Source organism: Salvelinus namaycush, chromosome 39 (assembly GCF_016432855.1).
Source record: "Salvelinus namaycush isolate Seneca chromosome 39, SaNama_1.0, whole genome shotgun sequence".
In the NCBI taxonomy this organism is placed as follows: Eukaryota; Metazoa; Chordata; class Actinopteri; order Salmoniformes; family Salmonidae; genus Salvelinus; species Salvelinus namaycush.
In genome coordinates, this window is record NC_052345.1 from 17,505,405 (window position 1) to 17,524,175 (window position 18,771).

At 45.8% G+C, this 18,771-nt stretch overlaps 1 protein-coding gene across 1 annotated transcript in view; it reads left to right on the top strand.

Annotated features, from left to right (window-relative positions):
• LOC120032373 (nucleosome-remodeling factor subunit BPTF-like) overlaps nt 1–18,771 on the top strand; it is a 52,792-nt gene that overhangs the window by 12,782 nt on the left and 21,239 nt on the right. The window contains exons 4-14 of the mRNA XM_038978423.1: nt 911–1,156; nt 1,731–1,922; nt 2,779–3,128; nt 3,347–3,565; nt 4,180–4,328; nt 6,951–7,082; nt 10,578–10,707; nt 11,300–11,435; nt 11,793–12,110; nt 12,360–14,286; nt 15,316–15,440. Of these exons, the coding sequence (XP_038834351.1) occupies nt 911–1,156; nt 1,731–1,922; nt 2,779–3,128; nt 3,347–3,565; nt 4,180–4,328; nt 6,951–7,082; nt 10,578–10,707; nt 11,300–11,435; nt 11,793–12,110; nt 12,360–14,286; nt 15,316–15,440 (3,924 nt within the window). The remainder of the gene's footprint in view (nt 1–910; nt 1,157–1,730; nt 1,923–2,778; nt 3,129–3,346; nt 3,566–4,179; nt 4,329–6,950; nt 7,083–10,577; nt 10,708–11,299; nt 11,436–11,792; nt 12,111–12,359; nt 14,287–15,315; nt 15,441–18,771) is intronic.

The window sequence follows — 18,771 nt, forward strand, 5'->3', positions numbered from 1 at the left end:
CACATGCTCTCCGGCGACAAATGACAGAGGAAGTAGACTATCGTTGATGCCTGAAACAACCCGTTTTTCTTTGTCACCATCTCTCCCCCCCCCCCCCCCCCGAAATATGAAATAACCTGCTTCGTCACAGAGTACGATCTCAATTACTCCCCATGTGGTCCTGCGATAGAGTGGAAGTCACACATTAATACAGGCTCTTTTCTTTATTTTACCGCATTGAGCAGTTGTATAAGCCGTGACAAGTTCTCGCTATGCGGCTATCATTTCAGATAAGTGTCATTTTGAGGTGGTGTTCAATTCAAAGCACAGCTGGGTGCTAATGTGCTCATTCCCAGACAGACTACATGGCCATTCCTATAGTATAGCCCAGAGAGAAGCACAGTTAGTGGCAGGCTTTCAAGCATAGGTTTGAATGTTTGATTCATCTGGCAGAATTGCGCCGTGGTCAAATCAGAAGATGTATCGATTAAGCGTGCTCTGTTAGTGTGGGATAAAGCTTTAGCGAATGCATAGGCTGACTGACTCTACACACACCATCGCTTGCTGGCAAGAATACGAAGAATGCTCTTGAGTTAGAACTGTTTTATAGGCTAGTCAATAAAACCGTAGTTTATGCTCAGACCGTATGAGACAGTCAAGGTGTAGCTCAGAGGTGCATAACTCGGTGCCTTGATTTCTGCAGTCCTGCTGGTTTCAATTTCAACCTGACTAATCACCATAACTCAGATTTGATTGTGTTGTCCTTGATCGTGTTTAGTCTATATACTGCTAGTTATTTGATATTTCTGGCTGAACGTTTTTAAAGATTTTTAGTTTTCCCACAATTAAACATTCTGACATGCATAATATGTATTTTAATGATCTAATCAATTAAATGAATCAATTAATCGGTGTCCTCGCCCTTCTCCAGAGGAGATCCTGAACCGGCTGAGGGCCAAGCAGGAGCAGGAGCTGGAGGAGGTGAAGCGCCGGGCGGCAGAGGAGAGAGAGAAGGCGGAGGCGCAGGAAACTCTCCGGAAGGAGGAGGAGACGGAGGGGGGAGAGACAAAGGAGAAGACTGACGACCTAGAGAAGAAGGGAGAGGAGGAGGGAGCAGGGGAGGGTAAGGCTGAGAAGGACAAGGACAAGGCGACCAAAGAGGGGACCACCATTACAGGTAAGAGACACACACACACACACACACACACACACACACACACACACACACACACACACACACACCATCTAACTACAGCTACTGCTACATCGTGGTCCGACAGGCTCTACGGGCTGTTTGATATTACTGTGTCTTGAAATAGAGCGATGTAGGCCTAATTAATTATTGATCCGTTTCCCACTGCTCTCTTCTCTTTCTGAGCCAATTAGAAATCCCTTGTGTTGCGCTGTCAAGACATCGGAGACCACTTTGTCAACTTAAAACAATGCCTTCCGCCATACTGCTGATAACCCCTCTGTAATAAGCGTCCTCACACCAAGTTTTACCCAATGCCTACTAGTGTCATTACAATACAGCAGCTTCTATATACACACGCTGGAGGTGCTTGTTGTGCATATTCCACACAAAGTCTGATACATACACTTCGACCAACTCTGAAATGTGTGATTTTATTGGCCGCCATCTTGGCACCACAAGTTCCAAGATAATCCGTTCTAGCGAGAATGTAGTTAAAATGTTTTCAACATGTAGCATAGTTTGCGTAACTCTGAATATCTGCCTCTCTGATTTGAAGCCGAGCTGGCTCCTTCTACTGGTGAGGGCTCCATCCCTGAGGGGAGTAAACCTGATCTCCCGCCTCCACAACCCACTCTCCCCGCAACAGAGGCCCCCAGCCCTGCCGTGGGGGGGCAAGACATCCCTCCCGGGGCCCGAGAGCCTGGGGATGAGGCCAAAACCAACATGGAGGGCGTGCAGGAGGCTGAAGGTACGAAGGGGGTGGTGTCTCTGTGAACTTTGAACCACATTCATGATCCCCCTCCATTCAATTCCTGTGCCTGGGTTGTTCCTCCCCACACATCCCGCCTCCCCCATGTCGGACCGCTCTACCATTGATCGCTGTCCCTCTTGCATCCCTCATTTCATTGGCTGTCAAGCACCTCAATAATTTATCCTGCAGCAGGATTTTTCATCCCTTGCGAACACCTGAATTTTAGCTTCGGTATTGAACGCTTGTCGCAACTCTGCTGAATACATGCTTTTATTTCATTCCAAAAGAACGCTGAAAGCGAATTGCTTTGATATGCAATCAGACTAAATAGCTTGGCGTGAATCACAATGACTTTAAGACAAAGCATTTGATTCTGAACCTTGTGTGTAAAACATGCCTTTAATGCATGGGTCCAGATCACTTTTACTATGAATCATCATACCCCTATTGGCTGTGTAAAAGGCTGTGTGTGTGGGCACTACAGGAATGACACGCATGCTGCTTCATGACACTAGAGGGCACTATTGCATGTCATTTGAACTTTTGAAGGGACTGTCGGTTGGGTCTTCTCTTGAGATGTCCACATCCCAGGCAAACAAAAATATATAGATTTGATTACATGCCACAATCCAAAATGAGTGAAAACGATAGGCACCGTATCATTTCCGGATTCCCTGGTGCTTATCGTTCATTTGGGTCGAGGCATGTAGCTGGATCGACATACATGATTCCGTGGGATGTGGACTCATTTTGACATATGACTAACTTCGACGTCTGAAAATAACAGTCAAACTTTGATTTTGCTGTATAACATCCCTTTAAAGCATGATTTGAAATGTATTTGTGGTTTTAGAGAAGGCAGGTTCTGAGTCTAGCTCTCCCAGGGGAGAGGGGGTCCCCAGCCTGAGCCAGCCCCCTCATCACAGTGGTGAGGAGAACAGTAACAGCAGCACCATTGCCAGGGAGGCCCCCAGGGTCCCGGAGGAGCCCGACCTGGCCGACAGGTCCTCTCAGTCCTCTATCAACAGCCAGGACGACCAGGGGGTGAACGGCGAGGCCGGTGGAAAGCGGTCGGCAGTCACGCCGGGCGGCCGCATGGTGACCCGCCTGCGTAACCCGGAGAGTAAGCTGAGCCAGCTGAAGAGCAAGAAGGTGGAAGAAGCCGTTCACGAGGCCAACAAGGGCTACAAGGAGGGCAAAGAGGTGATCACTATTAATCTACAAAAAATACTGATTAGCCGTTGGATTCCTAGCTATCCTTAGGTTGTTGCCCGGTGTACCAAACTTTTTTCGGAATCGTGGGCCAAATGTTTTGTTCTAAAAATATCATGCATTTATTTCAATTCAAGTGTCGCTCGTCTGTTATCAAAATATAATGTATTTGATTTACCTTTGATTTGACCCCCCTCTCCTCACTCCAGGTGCTGGTGGTGACCCCGGCAGGCGACGTGTCGCGTCTCAGCACCCGCAGCCTAACAAGTAAGGAAGTGGTGATGAAGGGCACACTCAGCCACTTCTTCAAGCTGGGCCAGGAGGGCAAGTACCGCGTCTACCACAACCAATACAGCGGAAATACGCTGGCCCTCAACAAGCCCCAGCACCGTGAGGACCTGGACAAGCGGCGACACCTCTCGCACAAGGTAAACTTTAAGACAAAACCTATTTTAAGATAACTTTAGCTTGCACACACCTGAAGGAGTCAACAGAAACTTGAACAGATAAACACTTGTGATAAGTTTTAAGTTCAACTGTTTAAAGGGATACTTTGAGATTTTGGCAATGAAGCCCCTTATCTACTTCCCTAGAGTCCGATTAACTTGTGGATAGCTTTTATGCCTCCGCGTCCAGTATAAAGGAAGTTTGAGGTAGTTTTGCGAGCCAATGCTAACTAACGTTAGCGCAATGACTGGAAGTCTACAGGATAGCAATTGCACTAGCGCTAGTTAGCAACTTTCTTCAAACCGCAAGCAGAGACATAAGAATGGTATTCATGAGTTTGTCTGACTGTGAGGGAAGTAGATAACGTGCTTCATTGCCCAAAACTCGGAAGTATCCCTTTAAGCCTTTGATGCCACCTTTCAGTCTTCTTTGTATCTTGTACAGTACTGTTCTTTTCTGATTTTAGCTGTTTTCTTCTATCTTTCTAATTGTTGATCCTTAAAGCATTTTTAAGTTTGTTTTAGATGTACAGTGCTTTGTGATTTCCCCATGTAATGAAAAGCTCTCTACATATAAAACTTATTTTATTGTCCAGTTTTGCATGACGCCGGCAGGCGACTTCAAGTGGAACGGCTCCATCCACGGCTCCAAAGTGCTGACCATCTCCACGCTGCGCCTCACCATCATCCAGCTGGAGACCAATGTGCCCGCACCCTTCATGCACCCCAACTGGGCCTCACACAGGTACGGATGGAATGTGAGCTCTGTGTGTTTTTGAGATCCTAGTTGGTTGATTTTTTTTATGTTATGAAACAATACGATCAAAATGTTTTTAACCCATAAGAGTCTAAGCCAGGGGTGGGGGGGTTCTACTAAGCTATTTGGTTTAGAATTTTAAGACTAGAGGTCGACCGATTAATCGGAATGGCCGATTAATTTGGGCCGATTTCAAGTTTTCATATCAATCGGTAATCGGCATTTTTGGAGACCGATCGTGCCCGATTACATTGCACTCCACGAGGAGACTGCGTGGCAGGCTGACTACCTGTTATACGAGTGCAGCAAGGGAGCCAAGGTAAAGTGCTAGCTAGCATTAAACGTATCTTATAAAAAACAATCAATCTTAACAACTACACCTGGTTGATGATATTACTAGTTTATCTAGCTTGTCCTGCGTTGCATATAATCGATGCGGTGCCTGTTAATTTATCATTGAATCATAGCCTACTTCGCCAAACGGGTCATTTAACAAGCGTATTTGCGAAAAAGCACTGTCGCTGCACCAGTGTGTACCTAACCATAAACATCAACACCTTTCTTAAAATCAATACACAAGTATATATTTTTAAACCTGCATATTTAGTTAATATTGCCTGCTAACATTAATTTCTTTTAACTAGGGAAATTGTGTCACTTCTCTTGCGTTCTGTGCAACAGAGTCAGGGTATATGCAGCAGTTTGGGCCGCCTGGCTCGTTGCGAACTGTGAAGACTATTTCTTCCTAACAAAGACAGCCAACTTCGCCAAACGGGGGATGATTTAACAAAAGCGCATTTGTGAAAAAAGCACAATGGTTGCACAAATGTACCTAACCATAAACATCAATGCCTTTCTTAAAATCAATACACAGAAGTATATTTTTTTGTAACCGATATGAAATGGCTAGCTAGTTAGTGGGGTGTGCGCTAATAGCGTTTCAATCGGTGACATCACTCGCTCTGCGACCTTGAAGTAGTTGTTGCTCTGCAAGGGCCGCAGCTTTTGTGGAGTGATGGGTAACGATGCTTCGAGGGTGGCTGTTGTCGATGTGTTCCTGGTTCGAGCCCAGGTAGAGGCGAGGAGAGGGACGGAAGCTATACACTGGCAATACTAAAGTGCCTACAAGAACATCCAATAGTCAAAGGTATATGAAATACAAATGGTATAGAGAGAAATAGTCCTATAATTCCTATAATAACTACAACCTAAAACTTCTTACCTGGGAATATTGAAGACTCGTGTTAAAAGGAACCACCAGCTTTCATATGTTCTCATGTTCTGAGCAAGGAACTTAAACGTTAGCTTTTTTACATGGCACATATTGCACTTTTACTTTCTTCTCCAACACTTTGTTTTTGCATTATTTACACCAAATTGAACATGTTTCATTATTTATTTGAGGCTAAATTGATTTTATTGATGTATTATATTAAGTTAAAATAACTGTTAATTCAGTATTGTTGTAATTGTCATTATTACAAATAAATAAATAAAAATCAGCCGATTAATCGGTATCGGCTTTTTTGGTCCTCCAATAATCGGTATCGGTATCGGCGTTGAAAAATCATAATCGGTCGACCTCTATTTAAGACCACTTGAAGTATCAAAAAAAAAAGTGGAATGATTATATATTTTTTCCTTACTGCTATTAGCCCATACAAACGCGTTGAATAGCAGATTCACTACATTGAACGACAGTCCCCCCAAAAAATCAAAGGGAAGTTTGTTTTCAAGTGTCTGTCCTATATCTGAGAGATAGAAGATCAGGAAACATACATTTTTTGGGACATGTATTTAACCCCTTATTTTTGGCATTAAACAGTCTCCATTTAAACTTCCATAAATGTTTTCAACTGGCACCGGGGGACCTTCAGACGAATCTTGTGAGGCCTGTGGGTGTCCTAGAACAAAACAACCAAGATGTATATGTTTGTGAGAGTCTCACCTTTCCACAGAGGACTCATATTAGTGTTGTTGCACAAACTGTTCGGACAGTTGGTAGATCGGCTGTACCGACTTCAGACGGGTCCAAAGATGCTTGTTGGGGTCGTAGAGCAAAATGGAGTCATCTTTCTATAGTTTTGTAGGCCAAACCGTTTGGATGCTACAGACGATTTTGTGAGAAGACCGATTTCCGGGAAGTCTCGTGGTCTGACAAACACCGCTCTAGCTCTTTCACCGCAATGCGGAAGTGCGACATAGGCGGATTAGGTGAATTGAGACTGATCCAATGCAAAAAAAACAATCTCTACCTTAAACTGAGTTTTTCATTTTTTCTGTTGTTGTATTATGCTAATTGGATTTATGCAGGGTGCGTGGACATCAACCTTACGGGGTTAAGTGTTCGTTTAACCATTGTGTGCTCTTCCTCGTTGGGGGAGGGGGCACAGGCTATTATTTAGATACTAATTTGTGACATAATTTGGTGATAACGTGTTTGTTTTTACATGTTCATTGAAGTTAGCGTGCTCTGCTCTTGTTCAGTTCTGACCCCAGCAGTCCCAGGTGACAGAAAGTCACACTGTCATGATTTGATGTCACCATGCTCCCATATGATGGATAACACCATTGTCTGACTCCCTTTGGCTTTGTTTTGTTTTTCGTCAGGAACAACTGGATTAAGGCGGTGCAGATGTGCAGTAAGGCCAGGGAGTTTGCCCTGGCCATGGCCATCTTGGAGTGTGCCATCAAACCTGTGGCCCTGCTCCCTGTCTGGAAGGACTCTCTGGGACACACCAGGCGAGTAGACTCAGAGCACACACACACAGTCACGTCTTTCACTTTAAACTGGCATCAAGTCATCAAGGGAACCTCATTTACCGTGTTATGCCATCCTTACATTACCACTTCAAATAATTCGTTAATACCATTCAATCATACAAGTCTGCAGCCACTTCAAAGTCGGACTTCTTGGAACAAGTGCAAACCCTAGACCAGTGGCAGGTGCTGAATACCCAGGGCGGGGTGGTTGGAGATGTGAACAAAGTAGCCTGACATAAATATAATGCCAAGTTCTCTAACTATCTGTAGTTTCTTTGAATAGATACTCAATATAAAGCGATCTGTGCAACAGCATAAATACACCTATTTCACTTTTGTATGTAAAAAAACCTATTTCACTTTTGCATGTAAAAAAACAACAAAATGACCACTGTTAAGTTAATGTTTTAAGTATCCCTGTATTTCTGTTATTACGGTGCTATCACTCTGTTATTTGTGCGCCTGCGCAGGAGTCTTGTTGATGAACCTGGCCTGAGTGCAATGGCAGCCATGTATTGTGCTAAAACGGTTGAGTAAACGTTGTTAAACTGGCACCTTGTCGTTGTCATTTTGAATTAACATTGGCAGCAGAGGATGGTTAATAACTACAATTTGCCACCTTGCTACGACGATAACAGGTCGTATGAAAGTTGGAAAATGAACTTTGAATCTGGACACAGGTTACTAATCTGGACAAGACAAAGCAAGCACTTGAGGTGGTATTATCGCTCGGGGGATGAGCGAGAGATACAGCACTGGAAATATCTGTTGAGGATTTGAACAAGGATGATGGTATGGGAACTTTGATTAGAGCACTGGATTCTGTGTTTCTTAAAGAAGAGAAAGACCGTGCCTACGAGGCATATTCAAACGTTGACAGTGTTACTAGAGACATTTCGGTTGCAATGACGGACTACATCATTGACTTCGAACAAAGGTACAATAGGATGCACGAGTACGAGATGGTTCTCCCGGATGCAGTGTTAGGGTTCAAGTTGCCTGTCTGGACAGTTGGCTTTGACTGCTTGTACAGTGCTGACTTTTGTGTCAATGAAGTCGGCATTAAAAAGATTGGGGTGAAAAGATGTCTGCCGTGCCAATAACAGATGGAATGCAAGTGAGTGACGCAGCATATTACACTGAGCAGCAGAGAAAAGGCTCCAAAAAGTCACGTTCTCAAGACAAGCAGACGAGGGCGCCATTGCCCGGCACAAATCCACTGGACAGATATGGAAGGAGATCAAAATGTGCTATTTGTCGAAGCACTTACCGTTTGGTTAAAGACTGTCCTCATAAAAATGAACAAGTTAAACTAACAGAGGAAATGTAAACACAGAGATAGAGCAGTGTAACATTACGCTGTTTTCAAACTAATCTTCTTCATAGTTGAATCCTTAGGATCTGCTTTGATTGATACTTGTGTGTACACGAACAGTGTGTGGTGCAAAATGGCTTGATAGCTATGTCAGTGAACTAAATATGAAATAAGTACAAACTATGATTGACACACTAAGCAACCGATCTTTCAAATTTGGAGATGGGATAATCGTCCATTCTACCAAGAGAGTTAAGATACTGGCAAAAATTGGTCAGACTAAGTCACATTGAAACAGAGGTGGTCCCTACTATTAAAAACTCAATGCACAATGTTCATGGTTACAGCCCATACCAACTAGTGTTGGGGCGGAACCCTGATCTTCCCTCTGTATTGGTTGACAAGCCACCAGCGCTAGAAGGGACCAGTGTGAGTGCATGGGTGGGAAGGCACCTTTCAGCACGACATACAGCAAGAAAAGCTTTCACCGAAGCAGTGTGTTCAGAGAGAATTCACAGGGCTCTGCGTAAACTGCTTCGACCCACGAATGAGACGTACGAGACTGGAAACAAAGTGTACGACAAAACGAGTTGACTGTCAAGAGTGGGAAGGACCGGGAGTAGTCATTGGCTAAGATGGTGTGGTGATATTTGTGAGACACCATTGTCAGGGTGCATCACTCAAGATTGCGGAAAGTAAATGATCAACAAGATGGAGGGGCTGTTGCTGAGAATCAGCCTCCTACTGAAAATGACCAAAAGGACACATTAACAGACACAAACCTACCAGATGTTGCATCCAAGGATATGGACTCTAGTGATGCACCGATATTACATTTTTGGCCAATACCGATATCCAATATTTTCCTTGACAAAAAACCCGATACCGATAATCGATATTTAACATTTTAGCTGCCTTTTAAGCATTCTAGTACAGTTAAAAGTTAACACACACATGGATGCAGCGGTCTAAGGCACTGCATCTCAGTGCAAGAGGCGTCACTACAGTCCCTGGTTGGAGTCCAGGCTGTATCACATCCGGCCGTGATTGGTCCCATAGGGCGGTGCACAGTTGGCCCAGCGTCGTCCTACAGTACAACCTGATGATCACCGTGGGGGGAAACAATGCAATTGGCCAGCCACTGTCATGCTTTTTTGTCCGACCAGATCCACGATGAGAAGGTTCTAGCTAGTGTATCCCTCTGTCCTTGGACTCTTGTTGGATGTACTTGTCTGGTTTATCAAGTCGCAGGCTCCCATGACTGTTAGGAATTACAATTAGCTTTTTGCTTTAGCGCAATCTGTACCTGATTTTAGTGCAGATCTAGCCTCGAGTGGGGAAGTAAGCCGTCTGGCGCGAGACATTTCAACCGTGTATCGGTGATTCGTTACATCCCGAGTGTTGCACCGGTCTGAGGCACTGCATTGCAGTGCTAGAGGCGTCACTACAGACCCAGGTTCGATCCCTGGCTGTATCACAACAGTCCGTGATCAGGAGTCCCATAGGGCGGCGGACAATTGGCCCAGCGTCGTCTGGGTTGGGGGGGGTCTTTACAAGTAGGCCGTCATTGTAAATAAGAATGTGTTCGTAACTGACTTGCCTCCTTAAATAAAAAGTAAAAAATAGTATGAAGCAATACATTCAGTTTGCATTCAAAGTGATATGCTTGTATAAACATTGGCACAGGGTGCCTTCCAAATGGAATCCTATTCAAAAGTAGTGTGCCATTTGGAATAGTGTCGCCCTACTCTAGCAGCTCCTCTGTCCCCTCCCGTCCCTCACACTAAGACCAGTTTACCCAGAGGTGATCAGCAGCAGATAAAATGGCCCACCCCCGGCGTGTAGCACAATATTTATACACTAGGGGAAACACTGCTACCTGTTCTACTGATGGGTAAAGACCCCAACCCTCCTCCTCTTAAGACTTGATTATGTTATAGTAAGGGTGGGTGTGCAGAGTCAGTCAAGGGGCTCGCATCATTTGTGTGTGTGTGTTGCATGGGGCCTTGCCAAGAGCAACGAGGGAGTTACCCTCCTCTACTTTTTGATCCGGGCTGGCCCAGACCTTTCACTCACACCAGAGTGCATTGAAGGAAGCCGCTTTTGAACTGACTGTGTTTGCCTTTCTCTCTCGTCCCCCTTTCTGTGCCACCATGCAGGCTACACCGTATGACGTCCATGGAGCGGGAGGAGAAGGAGAAGGTGAAGAAGAGGGAGAAGAAGCTGGAGGACGAGGAGACCATGCAGCAGGCCACCTGGGTCAAGTACACCTTCCCCATCAAGCACCAGGTATTACACACAATCACAAACACCCGCACACAGACACACTCACTCAGACACCCACACACACACAGTTAAGGGCTGCTACACATGCACAGACACATACACCCTTTTCATTTGGCCCTTGTTTACCGACCGAGCCCGGGCCCTTTTAAGTCGAAGCGCTACCACTCTATTTATGACCGGGCCGTTCACCATCACCCCTAATCGCCAGGACGTGTTTAATTGCAACTTCCTGCCTCCCCAGAATGGCGAACGGTGCTAAAAAGCCCTTTGATGAGGTGTGAGTGTCCGAGCTCCGGGGGGGGGGAGTGTCAACTTTCACATAGTGGCCCTACTAGATGTGTTTACTTAATGGTGGGTGTGAATACCCTCTGGCCCTCTCATTTCTCTCTCTCTTCCCTTCCTCCTCTCACTCCTGTCCGCTTCTTTTATCGCTCGCTCCCCCCTTCTCTCTCCGCTGCCCGCTTTCTTCTTCCCTTTGTACCCTCCCCCCTCTCTCTCCTTTCCACTTCCGTCTTTCCGTCTCTCTCTCTCTCTCTCTCTCTCTCTCTCTCTCTCTCTCTCTCTCTCTCTCTCTCTCTCTCTCTCCCGTGTGAAGGTGTGGAAGCAGAAGGGAGAGGAGTATCGCGTGACGGGCTGGGGCGGCTGGAGTTGGATCAGCAAGACGCATGTGCACCGCTTCCTGACCAAGCTGCCTGGCAACACCAACGCCAACTACCGCGCCGAGCTGGAAGGTCAGCAGGAGCGTTCTAGTTTGTGTCCTCTTCATAGAGATAGATAGAGCTCTCATCTTTGTATCTGTGGCTTTATGGCATCTGTGACAGCACTGGCAATGTCAATTCAAAAACAAAATATATCCAAATAGAGATCTTTATCCATCTCTATGATTTGGTTAGAAAAAAATCAAGGAATTCAGTGGACAAATGTACCCATCGCTGTCAAACACCTCCTCTTATTTCTTAATTGCCAAAAGTTGTGAAAAATGTGCAATTCAATTGTTAAGTCACATGGGATAACGTCCCCTGTGAAATTGACTACTAATATAAATGTGGCTATGATAACTAAAACATGTATGTTTTCTTCCTTTGCAGCTGCCAGACGTGGCGAGAAATGCAACTTGCTGGACTTGGGTCCAAGGCCAAGGTTGTTCAAAACAACTGTAGTTTCAGACCCCCAGGGAAGCAGAAGACCCGTAGAGAAAGATGGGGGTGCTACCACCACTACCACCCCAGAGCCCTCAGCAGACCGCCTGTCGGGAGAGAAGACGAAGGAAAAGTCAGAGGAGGGAAAGAAAGAAGAGAGTGACGGGCCAGCGAAGGTGAAGATGCAAGACTCCGCTGCAGAGGAGGCTGCTGACAAGATGGAGGTGGACCCTAGCCTCTCAGACTCAGGACAAAATGATGAAAAAGGTTAGCGCTTTTATAGACTGGCATTGACTCCATTGTTGATAGTTGACGGAGTTAAAGCTAACAAACACATGCAATATCAGTCACACGTATTATTGAATCAATCAGTTCTTATACTGCTCTACATGCCAATGTGAAGGGAGGCTCATATACTTCCATACTTGGGCACTAAGCTTCTTCACCATTGTTCTGACAACAGAGGATAAGAAAAATGATCCAGTAACTTATGTGTCCATTTTGTTTTTCTCTCAGGGACCTGCAGCAGCCCAGGGACCGAGACGGAGACGACGTGCGTGAGGCAGGAGCTCGGTGAGGGGAATACAAGGCCCTTCAACTACGACGTGGTGGACGTGGCCCAGGGCTTCCTGATGCGCGTGGCCTACAAGAAGAAGGTCAAGGCCTCCAAGCTGGACGGTCTGCTGGAGCGGCGCGTCAAACAGCACGCACTGGAGGAGAAGCAAAGGGTTCAGGTCTCCCTGACCAAGCCTACCCCAGTGAAGATCACCCTGGCCCTGCCGCAGAGCCCACTCCAGCCCCAAACTCCGACCCAGGCCCAGAGTCCCACAGTGAAATTGGAGTTCAGCACCCCTTCGGTGCCACCTGCGCTTGCTCCATTGTCAGTCAAAGGGGAGGTGCAGGCGGGCCCTTCAAAGACCGCTGAGGGGTTCCCTCACCCAGCCACAGCGACCCCAGCCAAAGAGCCTGCAGCTGAAGCATTCCCTAGGACACAAAACCAAATAACCCCCCAGAAACAGGAGGGAGACCTCCCTGAGAGGACTATAGGGCCCACAGGGGCCGGTTCAGGGCAGGAAGGCCTTAAAAGGCCCAGCAGCACAGCGGAACCAATGGAAACTCAGAGTTCAGGTGGGATCCACTACACTGGCAGACCATCAGAGTCTACCAGCGACAAGCCCGCTTCCACCGAGGGTGCAGGACCTGAAGTGGCCATTTTTAAACCCCACTCCACAACGATTCCTCCAAGCACTATAACCCAGGAGGGCAGCCATAGTGCAGCTACCGTTCCTAAACCCCCCCAGCAAAGCACAGAGAAGAACGGGAAGGGGCCCGAGGAGAGGCAGGGCAACGGACAGAGCAGCACTGAGGTCATCGCCACTGGGTCCCAGCCCTCCTCTCTACCTCAGATCAATGGAAATGACAGCGTGGAGGCTAAAGCCTTGACCAACTCTTTACCAACTCCAAACGAGCCCTCCGACGCTCACACTAACAGCTCTGAGGTCAAAGTGAACAGTCTAGGCAAGGCGGAGGGAGAGGGTCAAGTAGTCTCGCCCCTAAAGCCCTTGCTCAACGGCAATGTGGCCCCTGTAGCCGAGAGGACTGGGCCTGACAGCACGGAACCAAGGCCGGCTCTAAGGGTAGAGGTGGAGAGCAAGGTCATAGTGTCGGTGCAGGACTGCCAGCCCCCAGTGAAGGTGGCCAGGCTGGAAAACAACATGGAGGTGCTCGGATCTACAACCACCCAGCAGCTCAACAACAACCAGCCCATGGAAGTTAAGCCTGATGCTGCCACGCCCAACAAAATGTCCCCCTCGTCGGTGCGCTCTGCGGAGGAGAGCAGCAACAGTGGGGTGGGATCCCTCTGTAAGACCATACTCACCCAGGTAACCACCACAACAACCACCACCACCACGGTATCCACAGAGTCTCGGCTAACGGCGGGGGTCTCAAGCTCTTCGGGGGCAACGCCCGCGCCCATTGTCTCAACCACCGAGAGCAGCGCGGTGTCCACGCTCGCCACCATGACCAAAACCACCGTGACCAAAATGCGCTCACCCACGCCCGACAGCCAATCGGACGAGAGCCAGAGCGAAACGGTGACCGAGTACAAGACAACGCTCTTTGCCACCCACAAGGAGTCCTCTCGTTTAACCTCCTCTGTTTCGGGGGTCGCGACCTCGTCGACCTCCACCAAGGGCCGCGTTCGCCTCCTCAAGTTCTCGCGCACCAAAAAGACGCGCTCGGGAACCGCCTTGCCATCCTACCGCAAGTTTGTTACAAAGAGCCAGCGTAAGAGCATCTTTGTCCTGCCCAACAACGACCTGAAGAAGCTGGCACGGCAGGGTGGCATCCGTGAGGTGTCCATCTTCAGCTACAACGCCAAGCCGGCCCAGGACATCTGGCCCTACCCCTCGCCCAGACCCACCTATGGTATCACATGGAGGTGAGAACACAGTTTTTAAGATTTCTCATTGGTGCCCCTGTTTTCAACGGTTTAGCGCTTTAACTAACTGCATTATTTGATATGATTAAGGCCCTGAGTTTTGCCAGACTACCTGGCTAGAGAAAACTCAGAGCTTTAAATATATGAGTTTTCTAGTGCTCCATCTGATTTATGATTGCCGTTAGTTTCAGCCTTGCGCTCCAACTCTGAGCTACGATACAGTCACTGCGCCACAATAACTGGAACCTCTCGAGCATTAATGCTCCGGCGAACGATATTCACGTCTTGTCCTGTTGATTTGTTGGTTATGCCTTCTGTTTGCCGTTAGGGGGTTTGGCCCCTGTGACTCTGTTGTGGCTCTCAGAGAGAGATCTCAGGCTATTTTGACCAGCGCCTTTTACTGCCTTTTTACTGCTAGACGTGAATCATATTGGCGGTCTGCAAGTGTCAGGATATTCACGTTGCGCATTAACCACTCCGAGGATGTTTTCCCTGCCTGTGGTCAGTCAGTCACACTGGACAAGGAGGAATGTCTTTCCCCGTGTGCATCCCAAATGGCACCCTATTCCCTATATAGTGCACTACTTTTGACCGGGGCCCTATGGTATAGTAGTGCACTCTATAGGGATTAGAGTGCCTTTTGGGACGCACTCCTTTACTGTCCCAATATGTGTTTTTTTAATTCTTTTTTTAATGTTTTTTTTACATTTGTTCAACCTTTAAATGGCCAATTGTGGAAGCTGTGGAAGCATACCAAAGAGTCAGGTTCATAGCCAACCTCGGCAACAAGGAACTAACACGGTCATTTTACCTAGCTGCCAGGGTTGACTTATGAATTTTATGAGCTCTGTGTGAGTGTGAGTGTGGTGCGTGTGTGCACGTGCTCTTTTCCGTGTACCTTTACGGTAGCAGACATAGGCTGTGTGTGTTGGTGACCCCAGACAGTTGTCTTTGCACGTGCGTATATGTGTGTACGTGCACGCGCTTGTGCTCCTGTGTGTGTGGTAACCTATTTGTCTGTCTCTGCAGGTACCGTCTCCAGACAGTGAAGTCCCTGGCAGGGGTCAGTCTGATGCTGAGGCTACTGTGGGCCTGTCTGAGGTGGGACGACATGGCCGTCAAGCCCTCCGCCGCTGTAGGCACCACGCGAACAGGTAGACCATCCTTTCTCTGCATGTATCTCAACACCCACCCACCCAATATACACTACCGTTCAAAAGTTTGGTGTCACTTAGAAATGTCCTTGTTTTTGAAAGAAAAGCAAATTTTTTGTCCATTAAAATAACATAAAATTGATCAGAAATACAGTGTAGACATTGTTAATGTTGTAAATGACTATTGTAGCTGGAAACGGCAGATTGTTTATGGAATATCTACATAGGTGTACAGAGGTCCATTATCAGCAACCATCACTCCTGTGTTCCAATGGCACATTGTGTTAGCTAATCCAAGTTTTTATCATTTTAAAAGGCTAACTGATCATAAGAAAACCCTTTTGAAATTATGTTAGCACAGCTGAAAACTGTTGTTCTGATTTAAAGAAGCAATAAAACTGGCCTTCTTTAGACTAGGTGAGTATCTGGAGCATCAGCATTTGTGGACAGTGAAGTCCCTGGCAGGGGTCAGTCTGATGCTGAGGCTACTGTGGGCCAAAATGGCCAGAAACAAAGAACTTTCTTCTGAAACTCGTCAGTCTATTCTTGTTCTTAGAAATGAAGGCTATTCCATTCTTTGTTATTCTTTGTTTCTGGCCATTTTGAGCCTGTAATCAAACCCGCAAGTGCTGATGCTCCAGCTTCTTTATTCAGAACAACAGTTTTTAGCTGTGCTAACATAATTGCAAAAGGGTTTTCTAATGATCAATTAGCCTTTTAAAATGATAAACTTGTATTAGCTAACACAATGTGCCATTGGAACACAGGCGTGATGGTTGCTGATAATGGGCCTCTGTACGCCTATGTAGATATTCCATAAAAAATCTGCCGTTTCCGGCTACAATAGTCATTTACAACATTAACAATGTCTACACTGCATTTCTGAGCAATTTTATATTATTTTAATGGACAAAAAATATGTGCTTTTCTTTCAAAAACAAGGATATTTCTAAGTGACCCCAAACTTTTGAACGGTAGTGTACATTGCAGGGGAAGTGTACAAGCTTGATATAGTCATTGCGTGCTAAGAATATGGGACCAATTACCAAACTTTTTACTACACATATGAGTGCATTTGTCCAAATACTTATGACACCTTTTAATTGGGGGACTATATACATAAAGTGCTTTAGTTTCTAAACCGTGAAACTGATACAGTGTTTTCAGAAAGTATTCACACCCCTTGACTTTTTCCACATTTTGTTGTGTTACAGCCTGAATATAAAATAGATTAAATTGAGATTTTTTTGTCACTGGCCCATAATGTCAAAGTGAAATTATGTTTTTCAACATTTTTACAAATTGAACAAAAAAAATAGTTGAAATGTCTTGAGTCAATAAGTATTCACCCCCTTTGTTATTGCAAGCCTAAATAAGTTCAGGAGTAAAAATGTGCTGCCCATTCGTTTGTAGCTCAAACGGTTCGGTTGCTACCAAACAAATTACATCTACGGTACCGATTTCAGGCTAGTCTCCTGACACTTGTAGGGGTCGTATAGCAAAACAGTATCTCCCTTTTCCATAGAGTGGTCATAGTAGTTTGTAGGCCACATCGTTCGGACTCTACAGACGTTTACGTGAGAAGAATGATTTTCTGGATGTCTCATGGTCTGACAAACAGCGCTCTAGTTCTGGCACCTTTCACCTCCGATGTGGAGGTACAACAATGGCGGATGTGCTGGATTGAGACGCATCCAGTTCAGTTAAACAGATATCTCTAGCTTTGCCTTTCTGCTGAGTTCCCGGTCGAATTGAACCGATTGACAAGTTTTCTCTCTGAAAAATGTAGTTCATTTAATCTGATTGTCATAAGGTTCCATGACTTTGTCCACACAGGGCATCTGAACACACAAAATACATTTTGATGATTTTCATTACATTTTGGGTGTTATATTTAACTTTTGTACACCTGTGGTGTTCCCGGTCAAAAATGACCTGTCATTAGACATGAATGGGTGAGACTACAATTAGTGTATAAAATTGAGTTCAGGCACATGCCCATTCAGATGGACACACTTCCTCTCCCAGACCCCCACATGCATGTGTGTTTGAGCACACACACACACACCTTACTCCCCTTCTTGGCTTCCATGGCAACCCCCACAGGAACCTTTCCCCAATAGAATCTTTCCCCCACGGGAACCACACCTGTTGGCATTCTCACAAACAATCGCAACATTGTTTCAATAATATATAGAACTTTTCTTGCAGCTCTGGTATATAAGGCTTTTTTGAGGCCTTGCTCACAATTCATTCCGTGGCAGCACAATGTCCAAACGATATACTGTATGTGAGGCTCTTGATCATATCTTTGATCATGACACTGGTGAGGAGGAGAGAGTCCTTGTTATACTTTGACACAAATTAGTTTTATAAATAGCACAATACATTTCATCTGAGTATTTGTTATAGTCAAAATAATCCATACATTATGCTTTTTTTACTCAAAAACGAGTTGTATGAGCTCAGGACAATGAGGCCTACAGGCCATAAATAGCAAATAGAAGTTCAAAACTTGTAATGTTCACAAGAACATAAGTTGATAAAAAGATCTAACACAACGTTAGGTGATAATACATGTATCATTATGGATTTATAATCAGCTATAATGGGGGCGGTCATTTTGGACCGGGAACACAACTAATTAACATGAAACGAGCACGACAGGAGGGTTAAACTGACGGATTTTCATAGTGATTATTTTGTTATGTAACTTAGATAAACGCACCGGCGCGTCAATCGACTCTAGGGGGTTAACAAGTCACATAAGTTGCATGGACTCTCTGTGTGCAATAATAGGGTTTAACATGATTTCTGAAAGATGACCGCAACTCTGCCCCATACAATTATCTGTAAGGTCCCTCAGTCAAGCAGTGAATTTCAAACACAGATTCAACCACAAAGACCAGGGAGGTTTTCCAATGTCTCGCAAAAAAAAGGGCACCTATTGGAAAAGGAAAGGGAGATACCTAGTCAGTTGGTACAACTGAATGCCTTCAACTGAAATGTGTCTTTTGCATTTAACCCAACCCCTCCGAATCAGAGAGGTGCCTGGGGGCTGCATTAATCGACATCCACGTCTTCGGTGCCCATTGGTAGATGGGTAAAAAAAAAGAAAGACATTGAATATCCCTTTGAGCATGGTGAAGTTATTAATTATACTTTGGATGGTGTATCAATACACCCAGTCACTAGAAAGATACAGGTGTCCTTCCTAACTCAGTTCCCAGAGAGGAAGGGAACTGCTAAGGGATTTCACCATGAGGCCAACAGGGACTTTAAAACAGTAACAGCGTTTAATGGCTGTGATAGGAGAAAACTGAGGATGGAT